Consider the following 18860-nt stretch of genomic DNA (forward strand, 5'->3'; position numbering starts at 1 on the left):
TGCCAAGAGTGGGCTGGAGTGGTGCAAAGCTCGCCGCCATTGGACTCTGGAGCAGTGGAAACGTGTTCTCTGGAGTGATAAATCCCCCTTCACCATCTGGCAGTCCGACGGACAAATCTGTCCCTATGCATAGTGCCAACTGTAAAATTTGGTGGAGGAGGAATAATGGTTTGGGTTAGACCCCTCAGTTCCAGTGAAGGGAAATCTTAACACTACAGCATACAATGACATTCTAGACGTTTCTGTGCTTCCAACTTTGTGGCAACAGTTTGGGGAAGGCACTTTCCTCTTTCAGCATGACAATCCCCTCATGCACAAAGTGAGGTCCATACAGAAATGGTTTGTCGAGATCAGTATGGAAGAACTTGACTGGCCTGCGCAGAGCCTTGACCTCAACCTCATCGAACACCTTTGGGATGAATTGGAATGTTTGACGAGCAGGTGTCCACATACTTTTGGTCATGGAGTGTATATCCTGATGCCTAGTCACCCTTCCCCTATACTTATGTACCTCTATCGATCCAGTATCCCTACACATTGTAAATATGGTTCTGGAACTGACCCTGTATATGGTATGCTTACTTTATTGTGTTTTTATTTTATATCGTATGTGTTTTTGTTCTACCTTGTTATTACATTTTAATTGATTACTGCATTGTTGGTGTTAGAGCTTGCAAGAAAGGCATTTCACTGTACATGTGCATGTGACATTAAAACTTTGAAACAAACTAACGGGACAAATACTACAAAAGCGAAATCTATACATCTCTATGGTCGTCCCAAGGTCCGCCAGAGGGCGCTAGCGGGGTAGCTAGTTAGCGATCGTAGTTCTGAGCCATCTGAAAGGATTAGCGCTCTGTGTATTTGATCGTTGAGGATATGGCGCATTTGAACAGAAGGACTATTTTGTCTGCTGCATTATGACTGGATTTCTAGCCAGCTAACTGCATTGCAGAGCCTATTTCTATCAAACGTTACGTCGTGTTGCTTATTGAAACACACATCCCGCAAGAAATTGTGAATTTAGAATGCATGCCAGTCTTAACTAGCTACGACAGCTAAGCAAGCCACTCCTGATTGTCTCATGTTTTGCTACAACGTTTGCTGTCTTATCGATTTGGCAACACTCGCTTGGCCACGTCTTATCAATTTGTGTATTTTAGTTTTCTCGTGGTAAACGCCAGCCTCTACCTAGCTAACGTTACCCAACGACTTGGTTGCTAAATGTCGGAGAAGAGTTCGAACTCGTCGGGCTCCGATGAAGATGTGGAACCCGAATCTGGGCATCCTGTTGAACTCGGTGGCGTCCTAAGCAAGGTAAGTCCTACAAAACAAACGATGAATCTTTATTCAATTGGCTAATGAGGGCATGATCCTCTCAAAAACACGGCTGGGATACAACTAGAATAACTACACTGAACAAAAACGCAACCTGTAAAGTGTTGGTCCCATGTTTCATGAGCTGAAATAAAAGATCCCAGAAATGTTCCATATGCACAAAAAGCTTTCTCTCAAATGTTGTGCACAAATTTGTTTACATCTCTGTTAGTGAGCATTTCTCCTTTGCCAAGATAATCTATCCACTTTACAGGTGTGGCATATCAAGAAGCTGATAAACATGATCATTACACAGGTGCACCTTATGCTGGGGACAAACAGCCACTCTAAAATGTGCAGTTTTGTGACACCAGACAATGCCACAGATGTATCAAGTTGAGGGAGCGTGCAATTGGCATGCTGACTGTAGGAATGTCCATGAGCTGTTGCCAAAGAATTGAGTGTTCATTTCTCTAAGCCGCCTCCAAATTCTTTTTAGAGAATTTGCAGTACGACCAACAGGCCTTACAATCGCAGACCACGTGTTTTGCGTCGTGTGGGCGAGCGGTTTTCGGATGTCAACTTTGAACAGAGTGCCTCATGGTTTGCGGGGGTGTTTATGGAATGGGCAGTCATGAGCTATGGATACCGAATACCGTGATGTGATCCTTAGGCTCCATGTCTTGCCATCCAGCCGTCGCCATAAACTCATGTTTCAGCATGATAATGCACAGTGTTGCAAGGATTTGTACACAATTCCTGGAAGCTGAAAATGTCCCAGTTCCTGGATACTCACCAGACATGTTTGAGCATGTTTGGGATGCTCTGGATCGATGTACGACAGCGCATTCCAGTTCCCGTCAATATCCAGCAACTTCACACAGCCATTGAAAAGGATGGGACAACATTCCACAGGCCACAATCAAGTTTGATCAACTCTATGGGCAGGGGATTTCTTGCGCTGCATGAGGCAAATGGTGGTCACACCGGATACTGACTGGTTTTCTGATCCACGCCCCTACATTTTTTTTAAAGGTATCGGTGACCAACAGATGCATATCAATATTCCCAGTCATGTGAAATCCATAGATTAGGGCCTAAATTATTTATTTCATTTGACTGATTTCCTTATATGAACTGGAACTCAGTAAAATCTTTGAAATTTTTGCGTATTGCATTTATATTTTTGGTTCAGTGTAGATGGCTAGCTGCTAGCTTTTGATTCAAAGCACTCAAACCGGTGTATGAGTTGTGATTGATAGTCAATTGTTGTACACTTCCCTGTGGTGGACACTTCCTTATTGTGGACAATGGTTGATAATGTTTGATCATGTTTGATCAATCTCAATTAGGCCACCTATCAGACAATGGGTACCACAAACAAACTGCTCCAGCCACTCATAACAAGGTGGGCCCAGTTGCTTTGTATGGCATCTTTGTGGGCCACAAACACCCAGTTCTCTAAGTTAATTGGGAAATTCATTAAACTAAGCATCATCTTTAGTGATTTGAAACTTAAGTGTGAAACTAACTACATTACCTCCTTCCTACTGTAATTGCACTGCTAGTAGAATTGTAGGCTTGACTATCTGCCTTTGTTTGTTGACAGTGGACAAACTACATTCATGGATGGCAGGACCGGTGGGTAGTGTTGAAGAACAACACTCTGAGCTACTATAAGTCAGAAGATGAGCGGGAGTACGGCTGCAGGGGCTCTCTGTGTCTCAGCAAGGCGGTCATCACAGTAAGTTAGAGTCGAGGTTTATTTCCTCTCAGGAAGCAGCGTTTTGGCACATTATTATGGCACCTGTCACAACAAAATGGACTTCATGATTTCCATCATACCAGCAGAGAAAGGGAAGGTTATCTCATTATAGTATCTCGGTCCAGTTCTACTGGTTTTAAAGATTAGGTGAAAATATGCTAGTGAAATGCTTGCCTAAAACTCAGACAATGTTAGGATGTTCTCTGTCATTACTTTGAGCAATAACTTGTCATTCCTTGGGTCCAATTTTCTCTGCCCCAGAGAGCTAAACATTAACCAGTAATGAGGCTGTTAGTGCACAGTAGGGGATAGAGAGCAGTATTTTATCAGACAAGGGCATACTGACACTACAAGGAGACCCATTAGTAAACACGTGTACATAGTCCTTTATTAGGCAACTGAAATCCTGATTCCGTCTTGAAATGTAATCTTTGGCCACATACTGTTAGCCTTTGTATGCCATGCTTCAGTTTCTTCTATAGAAAAGTGTGTGGTCACATGCACATCCTTAAAAACATAGGTGCTTGGCTAATAAAGAATACTAGTAAAAATGAAGAAGGCCCGCACACTGTTGAAGCTCCCAATTCACTGCTTTATTGACAACGTTTCCATCAGAAACTGGTCTTTCTCAGGTCGAACAAAGCGAGTGTTCACATCCCAAAATATACATGTCACCTCACATGATCATTGCGGACATGACTCATGGTGGGTGTGAAAGCAATTTGTGTATCTCTAAATAGGATATCGATGAGTTGGGGACATGTACTACTTCCAGAAAATAATATATATTTACAAAATGACCGATTAGGAGACCTGGAAGGCAAGGCGAATCAGAGTGACATATTCATGTCAGAAACGGTCTGATATCAAACTCTTGGTTCAGACCTCTAGGAGACATGGTACACAAACGCTGAATCCAATACAATTCTCTTCTCAATAATAGATGATCAGTATTTCCCCTCCTACTCGGAGTATTAACATGTGTGATACCAATGTATCTCAGAGAGCTAATGTTGTGACGAGCCGCCATGAAATGCCCAGCCACCAGGGTTCTCTGGTCAAGAGTCCTGATATTACTCGTGTGTTCTGCTGTCCTTGTTTTCAGAGTTTCCTTTTTCCCTACATGGCGTAGACCACAAATACACTTGATCAGTTATATCACATTTTCTTGTGGAAGCTGTCCCCGCGTAACAGGGAATTCCTGTCCGTCGGCTTCCTGTATAGGTCCGCGCTAAAGCCACCGTCCTCCCTCTTAATCAAAATGTCAAGAACTTGTTTCATGCGCATCAAAGGTGAGGGTGAATTTCAGATGCTCACTGCTTGTATTGATGGAGTGGAATCGATGGTTCCTCTGCTGTGCCCTGGAATAAAAGGAATACATCATCAAGGAAGCCTTTCTAGAGTCTGATAAATGGCGCAGGAATAGATTGTTAGGGCTGAAAATCACCTTCTCAAACAACCCCACATACAGTTTGGCATAATTCGGTGCCATTTTACTACCCATAGCAGTTTCCTTCTGTTGCATGAACATTCTTTGTCAGAACAGTCTCAGCCAGTTGAACAATCCAGTTAGTGCTGGGGAGTGTGCCAGTGGGTCGTTGACGAAGACAGTGTGCCATGGCTTCCAGGCTTCCCTGATAGGGGATATTAGTATACACGGATTCAACATCAAACAAGCCACAGTAGGTCTCCCTGGTGGCTTATCCAATAGTTTGTGGATTTTTGTTGAGGCGTGAATAACGCTCATGATTGGATTGTCTACTTTCATGAACTCGCATTCTTTTTGCATAATTTCTCCGCTTTCCAACAGACTTCAGCTCGCAGTGAATCTCAGCTTTGAACAGTGGTGTGGGGTCACGTGACAATTTCTGATAGAAAGTAGTGGTGTTGAATTGTCCCCGACTCTCATTCGCATAGTCATCACAGTTTAACGACACCACAGCTCTGCCCTCGTCAACACTATTAAAGTGGAATCATTTCTCTTTAAATCGTCCAACGCTCGTCTCTGTTCTTTAGGGAGGTTATTGTAGACTCTGTATTCTCATTTCTTATTCAGAATCGGAGACACCTTTTCCCACCGATCTGCAGTATGTTTCTAGGGAGGGATTTCTGTATCTGGGCGGACAAATGGTGGATTTTGCTGGAAAAGGGGTATTCGTTCTGTGGGAAATGTCATTCTCTATTGTGTCACCCATACTGGACACATCCACATTTGGACTCTTATCATTTACGGAACAGCTTCTGTTTCTTGCCATTTGACCCTTTATTTCCCTCAGGCTGGCCTCCTGTTGGTCAGATAAGCTGAAATCCAACACCCTGGTTAAACATTACATTGGTTCTCTGAAAATACCATGGTTCAGTACAGAGGTCAAACAAATGCTATTACTGCTATTTGTGCAATATGATTAAAGGATCAAATCGGATCAACACTACAATATGGGATGTTGCAACTTCCCTTAAAGGGATACTTCGGGATTTTGGTAATGAAGCCCTGTATCTACTTCCCCAGTGTCAGATTAACTCGTGGATACCATTTTTTATGTCTGTGTGCAGTTTGAAGGAGGTTGCAAAGGTGTCTTTGTGCTCTTGAGAGAGCATTAGTTCCTTTTCTCTAGGTAAATGCAACTCCGAGGACTACAAGGTTTTAATACTAGCAGCACACCCACCCAGTCGCTGGCATTGTCTGTAGTAATGAAGGAAACAACAAGACTCAGGATTTACAGTATTTTGCATGTAAAAAAATAATAGGGCAATGTTTATGACCCCCTTACAAACAAGCCCATTTTTTTACCACATTTTGCCTGCATACGCCGTTTCTACCTCCCGTGTACATACTGTAGCAGTATGCTGGTGACTAGTAGTGTTGTGCAGATGTGGGTGGTCCTATATTTTAGTCAATCCATTGAATATACGTCATTAATAATTTGTTTAGGCAGGTCCTAAGAAGCATACGACAAAGTATTTTCAAAACAGTAGAATGGCATATTTTGAGTTGAATTATGTTATCACCAAATGAATGTATCAATAGTTCATTAAACAGACAAGATATCACAGTTAAAACACATATGTTTTGTAGTAACAATGTAATGGAATATAACAAAATACAAATCATATTTTCCCACACAACTTGTCACGGAAACGTGTGGAACCACTGTTATGTAAAAAACAAAAAATTATATTTGGAAACAGAGGCCACATTTTGTTTTTATCCACGTTTCATCTCTTTCCTACCCTCACTCTACTTTTAGGGAGTGGGCGTAGGGTCTTACATTCAAAGTAACCGATTTTTAGAAAAGAATAGCAATCCTTTTAAAAATATATATTTTTTTAATATGTGAGTCTCGTATTCATATTTCACATGCTCCGTGGCTTTTGGAGTTGCCTATACGCGATCAAGCAAAATAATAGGCCTACAGTTGATTTAGGCTACATTATTGCACGCTAAATGTTTCTGATCATTGATGGATGAGCAAACCAATAGATGAGCTATACCACCTCCACGTATTTGTCCAGCCAGAAACCAAATAGCCTATACAGACAGAGATTCAGTGAATCAAAATCACATTGATTGAGACAAGTCAGGCTTTTGGTCGGGAGTAGGCCTAGGCTACTAAGCGACTGCGAGTGAAGAGCAAAATAATCTAATTGTTAAACTACATGCTGTGAAAATGTTGTAATAAATGAACCGATTAGACAAGATGTTCATGGGCAGCACTCACCTCCATTTAGCTAACATTTTCCCAGCCTGACTGTAGCCTAACCAATATCCAAACAGAGATGAAGTGAAAACACAAATCCGACATTGATTGATTTATCAAGATGAGTCCCCACCCTTGTCTCAAAGCGGTGCGGTGGCGTTGTCTCAATCAAAACGGTGCTGAAATGATCTAGTTCACCACACGTGGGTAGGCTATTGCTTAAAATGTGTTACAAAGATTGGATGACTTTGGGAATTTCATTAAGCAATAATTTGATACATGCCTTCAATTGTGTTAACCTACTTTATTCCAATATTTTCATCATTCATTGATTTTTAATCCCACATGAATTCTATATGGATCCATCCAGTTGTGCTTAAGACAACATGCATGCTTAGTGGTGGGCTATGTGAAGAGATGGGAGAAGTGACATGCCTTGCAAAGTTTAGCACTGGCAGGAGGATGGTTAACTGGCACTGCCGAGCAACCAGTGAGTTTAAGAGCGTAGTGCGTGCCAATGCCGCCTCAGCATTACGGCTACGTTTCATACTAGGCCGCAGGCAGACGTTTACGAGATGATTACTACGTCGTTAGGCGTAAATGAAAGTTTTGGCTTTGATACTGGCAGTCCCTTTCAGATAAAAGGTATATTTCTTTTGTGTTATTGACTCTACGTTTGTTTATGTGTAACTCTGTGTTGTTTGTGTCACACTGCTTTATCTTGGCCAGGTCACTGTTGTAAATGAGAACTTGTTCTCAACTGCCCTACCTGGTTAAATAAAGGTCAAATTAAATAAATAAATAAGGAAAATCTGGAAAGAAGTTGCCGGAAAAACGTTTTAGTGTTAAAGTGATATGATATTAAAGGGATATGACTCCTGCATGCTTCACACTCGGGACTCTGACTCTCTATTGGTTACAGACTTTTGGCCTCCCATCCTATTCTAACCACCTCTCGCTGGCTTTGTATTCATGTAACCTGATGAAATTGCTGTACAATATGATCTTGTTGCCATCTGATGCACATTCAGATGTCATAAATCAGCACTGCAGAGCTCTCCCTGTACTATGCCGTGCTGATGATATCTAGAAATGTGCATGTACTCCCTGGCCCATCCTCTGTTGCTGGCTCCAATTCTGACTTGTGCTTTGATATCTGCTTCACTAATTTATGCTCTCGTAAAAGCCTGGGTTTCTGCACGTTAACACCTAGAAGCTTATTACCTAAAATGGATCAATTGAAAGTGTGGGTTCACAGTTCTAATCCAGATGTGTTGGTTGTGGTTAAGGAAGAGTGTTTTGAATACTGATAACCATTCTGGTTATAACCTTTCTCGGCAAGACAGATCTTCCAAAGGTGGGGGAGTGGCAATCTTTACCAAGGATCACCTTCAGTGCTCGGTTGTCTCCACCAAGTCTGTCCCCAAACAATTTGATTTGCTGATTTTAAGTATTAAACTTTCAAATAGCTCTTTGTTGACTGTTGCTGGCTGCTATTGTCCTCCATCAGCACCGGCCTGTACCCTACCTGCCCTAAGCTCTCTCCTGGCCCCTTCTAAATTTTTCCTGCTAGGTGACCTAAACTGAGACATGCTTAAACCACCCAACCAAGTCCTAAAGCAATGGGACTCCCTAAATCTTATCAGATTATTACCAATCCCACAAGGTATGACTCCAAATACCCAGAAAAGGCTACTCTTCTTGATGTTATCCTCACAAATAATCCTGATGGGTATCAGTCTGGTGTTTTCTGTAATGACCTTAGTGATCACTGTTTTAGAACCTGTGTCCGTAATGGCTTCTCAGTAAAACGACCTGTCCTGATTTGTCATAGACTCTTGCTAAAAAACTTTAATGAGCAAGCCTTCCTTCATGAACTGGCCTCTGTGAAATGGTATAGAATCAGCTTGGTCCCCTCTGTCGAAGATGCTAGGACTTTCTTTTTTATATTTTCAGTGGTATTGTTAACAAACACCCCCCATAAAGAAAATGAGAATTAAAAACAGGTTCAGCCCCTGGTTCGATCCCTGATCTTACAGAGTTACTCCACCTTAAGAATTCCATTTGGAGAAAGGCTTGGCACACGCATGGCTCTCGTTCAGGCAAATGAGAAATAAGTGCACTCAGGCTATCCGGAAGGCCATCTGGTCAGCGCATGTCCTGGTAATCCGTCTGGCCCTGCGGCCTTGTGAATGTTTACATAGTGTTTTGAAAGCTTTTGATACGGTAGACCGTTCCATTCTTGTGGGCCGGCTAAGTAATATTGGTGTCTCTGAGGGGTCTTTGGCCTGGTTTGCTAACTACCTCTCTCAAAGAGTGTGTAGTGTATAATGTAAAAAAATCTGCTGTCTCAGCAGCAGCCTGTCACCAAGGGAGTACCCCAAGGCTCAATCCTAGGCCCCATGCTCTTCTCAATTTACATCAACAACATAGCTCAGGCAGTAGGAAGCTCTCTCATCCATTTATATGCAGAGTATAGTTTTATACTCAGCTGGCCCCTCCCCAGATTTTGTGATAAATGCTCTCCAACAAGCTTTCTCTACCCTTGTTCTGAACACCTCCAAAACAAAGGTCATGTGGTTTGGTAAGAAGAATGCCCCTCTCCCCACCGGTGTGATTACTACCTCCTGAGGGTTTAGAGCTTGAGGTAGTCACCTCATACAAGTACTTGGGAGCATGGCTAGACGGTACACTGTCCTTCTCTCAGCACATTTAAATCTAGACTTGGTTTCCTCTATCGTAATTGCTCCTCTTTCACCCCAGCTACCAAACTAACCCTGATTCAGATGACCATCCTACCCATGCTAGATTAGAGACATAATTTATCGATCGGCAGGTAAGGGTGCTCTCGAGCGGCTAGATGTTCTTTACCGTTCGGCCATCAGACTTGCCACCAATGCTCCTTATAGGACACATCACTGCACTCTATACTCCTCTGTAAACTGGTCATCTGAGGAACCTGTCGCAAGACCCACTGGTTGATGCTTATTTATAAAACCCTCTTAGGCCTCACTCCCCCCTATCTGAGATATCTCCTGCAGCCCTCATTCTCCACATACAACACCTGCTCGGCCAGTCACATTCTGTTAAAGGTCCCCAAAGCAAACACATTCCTGACTGGAACGAGCTGCAACAAACCAAACACTCAAACGGGACAGTTTTATCTCAATCTCTTCATTCAATAACTCAATCATGGACACACTTACTGACAGTGGTGGCTGCTTTGTGTGATGTATTGTTGTCTCTACCTTCTTGCCCTTTGTGCTGTTGTCTGTGCCCAATAATGTTTGTACCAGGTTTTTGTGCTGCTACCATGCTGTGTTGTCATGCGTTTCTGCCTTGCTATGTCGTCTTAGGTCTCTCTTTATGTAGTGTTGTGATGTGTGTTTTGTCCTATATTTATACATTTACATTTGTAATTTTTTTTTATCCCTTTTGCGTTTTGGTAGGCCGTCATTGTAAATAAGAATTTTGTTCTTAACTGACTTGCCTAGTTAAATAAAATAAAATATCAGAGAAACGGAAGCCTTTTTCCAAATATCCCAAAGCCTGAGCTCTCTGTTGACGGACTCCTCTATCAGTGGTATGTGAAGTCTGAGGAATGCGGAAACAATCCATCGGTTAATACCTTGCTCAGTAGAAGCCGGCTTCACAGTTAGGCCGTACACCATAGACTCGGTACAGTACGCTCACCTCACGCACATGGTAGATATTTGTGCAGGGAAATGCAACAGTTAGATGATTGTGCTTCTGGCTATGGCTCAACCTCCTGCTGTGTCATGCAGGCTACTGTTTACACATCGCTCTCTGACATCTCTTCTGCAGTTGTTCAGTATCTTGTGCTTCTAGCAAAGCTCTTTTCATGCAGTATCTGTTTTATTTTATTTTTCTCCCAGAAATGAATTGTGTTTTGTATTCTCTGTTACTTTTTATATTCAAGTACAACGTAAAATCATTTCACATTAGAGAGTTGTTAATGCTGCTATAAACTACTATTGATCATGTCAACAATACTAACAACGTTTTCAAAACCTAAGAACCAGCAAGCGTAGCAACTAGCGTTGGCTGCGGTGTTCTAAATCAGATCTCTCCACACACACACACACACACGCACATACACACTCACAGAGAAATGGATAGCAGCACACTGTGCTGCTGGGGAAGGAACACTTTTAAAGGAGAGACGTCCAGGCTTTATGGGCCGTGTCTGATACAGCCTTGTGCCAGTGGACTTAATGCTTCCTATGAGTCACACAGATAAGAGTTCTTAAAGGAATGCTTGATAGGAGTAGGGTGGAGAAGTCAAATAAAATGGATATTTGTCACATGCTTCATAAACAACAGGTGTAGACTAACAGGGAAATGTTTACTTACGGGGCCCTCCCCAAAAATACAGTAGTGCTGATCGATTTAGTGCTTTTTGAGGTCGTTTTCGGTTTGTTTATTAAAAAAGAATCACTGTTTTTGATTTCGGGGGAAAGAGACATTAAATGCATTATGTGGGCTGAATGCTGTAACAACACAGAATAAAACAATTAATAAAAGTCATGATTGTAGTTCAGGCCTATTAATGACTATCACTTATTAACCATCATTACTTTCATCAAATATTTCAGTTGTCTAAATTCTATTTGTTTAATTCGATGACTTTATTAGTTTATTCCAAGTCATCTCTATAGAGCTGCGGTCTGTGCTTTCTTCAAAGTAAATATAGCCTACTTTTTATGTCTGCTGAATACCAACTGTCAATCACATTGTCTTTAGATCATGTATTTTCAGGTAGAGATGCCTCGCAAAGCAACTTATTTCTATCCCTCTCGCACGATCTCTCTCTGCGTCAACGAGGTCTGTGTCTACTCCAGACTAGTAAGCGGGCGCACAATGGATTATGGTCATTGTAGTTTAGCGCAGAAAATGTGATTTTAAAAAGCTAAATGCAATGTTGTTAAATTATGTGGGAATTACATGTGTGTTCTAGAGAATGTGGTATGGGGGCACTGCAGTTTGTCGACAAAGGTTACAGAAAATAAAACGGGGAGCTTAATTAGTCAAGTTGATTAAAACAAGGGCAACATCAGCGAGCCGTTTCTATTGGAGGAGCTGTAATTTAGAAAACGGAGAACGGACCCTATCCCAAAGAAAGCTATGGACTTCCTGGTGCATGTGCTTGGAGCTGGCCAGGGGTGGGCTGGGGATCGGGGAGGAGGACAGGGATGGGCTGGGGATCGGGGAGGAGGACAGGGGTGGGCTGGGGATCGGGGAGGAGGACAGGGATGAGAGAACCCTGGTTCCGTGAGGAATGCAGGAGACATTAGACATCAGGTTGTAATTACAGCCCTTTTTATTGAGTTCTAGAACATTCTCTATATGGAATCCATATGTGTCAGAACCACATTCCTCCGACATGGTGATTTGGAACATTCCCAGGACGACAACTCGGTGACAGGCATAATAATAAAGTCTATTGTTGGCTGTTTTTGACTAATCTGAAAGAGGGAACATATCGTTTGACATGCTATTGACCACTCGTTTGTTTTAACCTGGTAATGGTAGAGACACTTCACTTTTCACTCATTTCTGCTGTAGGGTTTGATGTCTCCTAGTGTAAGTATTGTCACTCATGTGTCTCCTCTCTGTCTGTCTCTCTCTGCAGCCCCATGAGTTTGATGAGTGTCGTATTGACATCAGTGTGAACGACAGTGTGTGGTACCTACGGGCAGAGGACCCAAAGCACCGGCTCAGATGGATTGACTCCATCGAATTACACAAGGTAAGACTAAAGAATCTGTCCTTAGAACTGAGGTATTCCCCTTGGCATGTGCTGGGGCTGGGACTGACCTCCGCTGACATGTCTAGGGAGTGTAGCTCTGGTATCCATCAGTGAGGTGGCGGTGGGCAGACGCTCTGTTTGAAACGCCACTACTTCCTGTTGATCTGAGCAGGTTAGATGGTAATACACCGTAGCGTCTATACGGTCCTTGTTGCTCCAGACGGAATTTTTCACTGTGTTACTTGTCCAATAATTTCATATCTACACAATAAGTGGGGTTGACTGGTACTGGGGGTAGAATGTACTAGCCTAGGGGTTGATTTTAGAACGGAACAAGAGAAGGGCCTGGTATTTCTGTGAGGGAGTGGAGTCAGGAAATGTGGGGTGGTCACATCCCATCATCCTGGGAATGCTGGGAATCTTGGGAGTGGCCAAGGGGAGGGGGGGGGGGGGGGGCTGTTCACACACTGATGGGGTGAGTCCCATCGCTGACAAACTGTCCTACCACTAACTTGTGCTGCATATGGGCAGAGACCAGACACTCCACAGGCTGACACATTCAACACTGTCTGTGTGAAGGGATCTCTCCTGGTTAGGACAGGAGAGGACTGTACGGGGTTCAGTCCAGCAGTGCCCTCCACATGGCCAAATTGAAAGAATCACAACTTCAAACGTAGACTACCAAGAATCCATTCAATTCAATCTAGTCCTTGACCTTGTATCTACCTACCTTTTGGTCTGTTTAAGGAGTTTCTCTTGAAGTCTCAGGAAGGAGCAGAGACCTCAGGTTGGTGCCGACAGCGAAGTAGCAGTAACACGTCTCTCCACTGTGAAGTGAAGCCAATTTAGGCACCCGAGTGGAGCAGCGGTCTGAGGCACTGCATCTCAGTGCTGGAGGCGTCACTACAGACACCCTGGTTCGAATCCAGGCTGTATCGCAGCCGGCCGTGATCAGGAGTCCCATAGGGCGGCACACAATTGGCCCAGCGTCGTCCGGGTTTGGCGGGGTAGGCCGTCATTGTAATTAAGAATTTGTTCTTAACTGACTTGCTTGATCCGAAAATGTGGTCGGAGTATGGAGGGTGTGACGCAATTGCTGAGCTTCCGGAGGCCAAATTGAGCTCCGTAACTCATCGCGCGCAGCCGCGCGCCTCCCAAACTTTGTAACAATTCAGAGGGCTCCGTATCGCTCTGTATAGTTTCGCATCGACGTGATTGATTGACGGTAGGTGAGGGCGGGAGGTCCTGTATAAACACAAACTCACTTCCTTCACAACCGCTCTGCTCAGTGAAGCGCAAGAGGTTTAAATGCCCAGACTTCTGCAGAGGCCGTATCTCAGTAAATTCTGTATGGCCACTGCAGAACTCGATTTACCATGCAGAGTCTTTAACCCACTCACTCAGCCATACCCACTGCAGGAGTGGACATGTGTTTGCACTGCCACCTACTGACCTAACAGGAACTTGCATGTGGACTTCCATGGACGTTTGACTCTCTTGTGGTGTGTGTGGTGATGGTTCAGTGTGGCGATATTGATCCAGATTTCAGACAGCTCCTGGGTGTAGTTTATGCTGCACTCTACATCACCCCACGGACACAGAAGATTAGTAATATATTGAAGCAGAAGAGACTAGACGGCTATTTGAAAAGGGATGTTGCGCTGTGTCAGCGTCTGGGTGGGTGGGGGCGAATACGAGGTGTTTGCTTTGCGGGAGCGCCTTGGAAGTGGTGACACGAGTCATTTGGGATGATGACTAACTAAATGACCTACAGTCATTGTCCCTGTGAGTCATGTTGTATCACACCACAGTACTTCAATAGAAGAGTTGGGTTGAGTCATTCATTTGACTGGACTTCTAGGGCCTGTACCTTTTCTTAGTTGTTAACATGGACATCGTTCAACTATTCTGGTCGCATCTTTCCATTTGGTCGACAAGGTTTTTTTTAAGCACTTTTAATTTGCGTTCTGGGAAGAACAAGTGTTGATGTCAGCTTTGAAAAGTCCGTAGTGACCGACAACACCAAGGACACCTCATTTGCGTAGCAGTAAAGCTGTGTGTTCCTGGACAGCTGTTTTACATTTACATTTAAGTCATTTAGCAGACGCTCTTATCCAAAGCGACTTACAAAATGGTGCATTCACCTTATGATATCCAGTGGAACAACCACTTTACAATAGTGCATCTAAATCTTTTAAGGGGGGGGTTAGAAGGATTACTTTATCCTATCCTAGGTATTCCTTAAAGAGGTGGGGTTTCAGGTGTCTCCGGAAGGTGGTGATTGACTCCGCTGTCCTGGCGTCGTGAGGGAGCTTGTTCCACCATTGGGGTGCCTGAGCAGCGAACAGTTTTGACTGGGCTGAGCGGGAACAGTGCTTCCTCAGAGGTAGGGGGGCCAGCAGGCCAGAGGTGGATGAACGCAGTGCCCTTGTTTGGGTGTAGGGCCTGATCAGAGCCTGAAGGTATGGAGGTGCCGTTCCCCTCACAGCTCCGTAGGCAATCACCATGGTCTTGTAGCGGATGCGAGCTTCAACTGGAAGCCAGTGGAGAGAGCGGAGGAGCGGGGTGACGTGAGAGAACTACTCTGAATTGCAGCTCTTGATGAATAATGCATGTGTTGTAGTCAGCCATCCGACACAATCGCAGATATCAAGAGGTACCGTCAACACTACACTTAGTGAAAGCACTGCTAGGCTCAGACAGGACTATTCCATTTGCAGGCACTGGATAGGGGGTGGAAAGGGTGGGGAGACTCCACACCCCTCTAGACTGGTGGTTTGCACAGTCCTGCCCCAGAGGAAGCATAACAAGCAAACTGGAAAGAAGGAGAAAGACAGAGGGAAGGGGAGAAGACTTGTTGTTGGAGGGAGGGAAGGGGAGAAGACTTGTTGTTGGAGGGAGGGAAGGGGAGAAGACTTGTTGTTGGAGGGAGGGAAGGGGAGAAGACTTGTTGTTGGAGGGAGGGAAGGGGAGAAGACTTGTTGTTGGAGGGAGGGAAGGGGAGAAGACTTGTTGTTGGAGGGAGGGAAGGGGAGAAGACTTGTTGTTGGAGGGAGGGAGGGGAGAAGACTTGTTGTTGGAGGGAGGGAAGGGGAGAAGACTTGTTGTTGGAGGGAGGGAAGGGGAGAAGACTTGTTGTTGGAGGGAGGGAAGGGGAGAAGACTTGTTGTTGGAGGGAGGGAAGGGGAGAAGACTTGTTGTTGGAGGGAGGGGAGGGGGAGAAGACTTGTTGTTGGAGGGAGGGAGAGGGGAGAAGACTTGTTGTTGGAGGGAGGGAAGGGGAGAAGACTTGTTGTTGGAGGGAGGGGAGGGGAGAAGACTTGTTGTTGGAGGGAGGGGAGGGGAGAAGACTTGTAGTTGGAGGGAGGGGAGGGGGAGAAGACTTGTAGTTGGAGGGAGGGGAGGGGGAGAAGACTTGTAGTTGGAGGGAGGGGAGGGGAGAAGACTTGTAGTTGGAGGGGAGGGGAGAAGACTTGTAGTTGGAGGGAGGGGAGGGGGAGAAGACTTGTAGTTGGAGGGAGGGGGAGGGGGAGAAGACTTGTAGTTGGAGGGAGGGGAGGGGGAGAAGACTTGTAGTTGGAGGGAGGGGAGGGGGAGAAGACTTGTAGTTGGAGGGAGGGGAGGGGGAGAAGACTTGTAGTTGGAGGGAGGGGAGGGGGAGAAGACTTGTAGTTGGAGGGAGGCGAGGGGGAGAAGACTTGTAGTTGGAGGGAGGCGAGGGGGAGAAGACTTGTAGTTGGAGGGAGGGAAGGGGAGAAGACTTGTAGTGGGAGGGAGGGAAGGGGAGAAGACTTGTAGTGGGAAGGGGAGAAGACTTGTAGTGGGAAGGGGAGAAGACTTGTAGTGGGAGGGAGGGAAGGGGAGAAGACTTGTAGTGGGAGGGAGGGAAGGGGAGAAGACTTGTAGTGGGGGGGAGGGAAGGGGAGAAGACTTGTAGTGGGAGAGAGGGAAGACTTGTAGTTGGAGGGGGGGAGAAGACTTGTAGTTGGAGGGAGGGAAGGGGAGAAGACTTGTAGTGGGAGGGAGGGAAGGGGAGAAGACTTGTAGTGGGAGGGAGGGAAGGGGAGAAGACTTGTAGTGGGAGGGAGGGAAGGGGAGAAGACTTGTAGTGGGAGGGAGGGAAGGGGAGAAGACTTGTAGTGGGAGGGAGGGAAGGGGAGAAGACTTGTAGTGGGGGGAGGGAAGGGGAGAAGACTTGTTGTTGGAGGGAGGGAAGGGGAGAAGACTTGTTGTTGGAGGGAGGGAAGGGGAGAAGACTTGTTGTTGGAGGGAGGGAAGGGGAGAAGACTTGTTGTTGGAGGGAGGGAAGGGGAGAAGACTTGTTGTTGGAGGGAGGGAAGGGGAGAAGACTTGTTGTTGGAGGGAGGGGAGGGGAGGGGAGAAGACTTGTAGTTGGAGGGAGGGGAGGGGAGGGGAGAAGACTTGTAGTTGGAGGGAGGGGAGAAGACTTGTAGTTGGAGGGAGGGGAGAAGACTTGTAGTTGGAGGGAGGGGAGAAGACTTGTAGTTGGAGGGAGGGGAGAAGACTTGTAGTTGGAGGGAGGGGAGGGGGAGAAGACTTGTAGTTGGAGGGAGGGGAGGGGGAGAAGACTTGTAGTTGGAGGGAGGGGAGGGGGAGAAGACTTGTAGTTGGAGGGAGGGGAGGGGAGAAGACTTGTAGTTGGAGGGAGGCGAGGGGAGAAGACTTGTAGTTGGAGGGAGGGGAGGGGGAGAAGACTTGTAGTTGGAGGGAGGGAAGGGGAGAAGACTTGTAGTTGGAGGGAGGGAAGGGGAGAAGACTTGTAGTGGGAGGGAGGGAAGGGGAGAAGACTTGTAGTGGGAGGGAGGGGAGAAGACTTGTAGTGGGAGAGGGGAGAAGACTTGTAGTGGGGAGCGAGGGGAGAAGACTTGTAGTTGGAGGGAGGCGAAGGGGAGAAGACTTGTAGTTGGGGGGAGGGAAGGGGAGAAGACTTGTAGTGGGAGAGAGGGAAGACTTGTAGTTGGAGGGGGAGAAGACTTGTAGTTGGAGGGAGGGGAGGGGGAGAAGACTTGTAGTTGGAGGGAGGGAAGGGGAGAAGACTTGTAGTGGGAGGGAGGGAAGGGGAGAAGACTTGTAGTGGGAGGGAGGGAAGGGGAGAAGACTTGTAGTGGGAGGGAGGGAAGGGGAGAAGACTTGTAGTGGGGGGAGGGAAGGGGAGAAGACTTGTAGTGGGAGAGAGGGAAGACTTGTAGTTGGAGGGGGAGAAGACTTGTAGTTGGAGGGAGGGGAGGGGGAGAAGACTTGTAGTTGGAGGGAGGGGAGGGGGAGAAGACTTGTAGTTGGAGGGAGGCGAGGGGGAGAAGACTTGTAGTTGGAGGGAGGGGAGGGGGGAAGACTTGTAGTTGGAGGGAGGGGAGGGGGGAAGACTTGTAGTTGGAGGGAGGGAAGGGGAGAAGACTTGTAGTGGGAGGGAGGGAAGGGGAGAAGACTTGTAGTGGGAGGGAGGGAAGGGGAGAAGACTTGTAGTGGGAGGGAGGGAAGCGGAGAAGACTTGTAGTGGCAGGGAGGGAAGGGGAGAAGACTTGTAGTGGGGGGGAGGGAAGGGGAGAAGACTTGTAGTGGGAGAGAGGGAAGACTTGTAGTTGGAGGGGGAGAAGACTTGTAGTTGGAGGGGGAGAAGACTTGTAGTTGGAGGGGGAGAAGACTTGTAGTTGGAGGGGGAGAAGACTTGTAGTTGGAGGGGGGGAAGACTTGTAGTTGGAGGGAGGGGAGGGGAGAAGACTTGTAGTTGGAGGGAGGGGAGGGGAGGAGACTTGTAGTTGGAGGGAGGGGAGGGGAGGGGAGGAGACTTGTAGTTGGAGGGAGGGGAGGGGAGGGGAGAAGACTGAGCTCCAGGTGGATGCTGCTGTTCTCACCCCGCCCTGCTAACAACCTGCTTTTGACACACACACACACACACACACACACACACACACACACACACACACCCTCTTATAGCCGTACCTCACTAACCCTCAGTCCACACACACTAGCTTTCGGCATAGATGAATGCTGTTCAGCGGTGCAAGCAGCAGCAGGAAGAAGAGAAGGATTCTCATGTCAGTGTGTGGTGTGATTGTCCTTAGACGCAGTGTGTTTCAGGGCGGTAGGAAAATGTGGCACTGGACATTTTACCGGCAGCATTTTTAATTGACCAGACCATATGCATTGAATGCGTAACCTTATTAGGTTGTCCACCTACGATGCTCAGAATGACAGGAATCACGTTTAGATGGTGGTCATTCATATTAACAGAACATACAAGTTGAGGATGCAGCGACGTGTGGTCCTTACCGAATTCTGATGTGCACTT

General features: G+C 46.0%; 1 protein-coding gene across 9 annotated transcripts in view; it reads left to right on the plus strand.

The window, feature by feature from the left end:
- LOC106585037 (ceramide transfer protein) overlaps positions 1 to 18860 on the plus strand; it is a 37924-nt gene that overhangs the window by 1294 nt on the left and 17770 nt on the right. For 5 of the 9 annotated variants that reach the window (XM_045707079.1, XM_045707083.1, XM_045707081.1 and 2 more), the window contains exons 2-3: positions 2927 to 3061; positions 12434 to 12550. In XM_045707079.1, the coding sequence (XP_045563035.1) occupies positions 2927 to 3061; positions 12434 to 12550 (252 nt within the window). Of the gene's footprint in view, positions 1 to 798; positions 1318 to 2926; positions 3062 to 12433; positions 12551 to 18860 lie in introns of those variants that run through there. The other 4 variants (XM_045707085.1, XM_045707084.1, XM_045707086.1 and 1 more) reach the window with 4 other exon arrangements.

Source organism: Salmo salar, chromosome ssa24 (genome assembly GCF_905237065.1).
Source record: "Salmo salar chromosome ssa24, Ssal_v3.1, whole genome shotgun sequence".
NCBI lineage: Eukaryota > Metazoa > Chordata > Actinopteri > Salmoniformes > Salmonidae > Salmo > Salmo salar.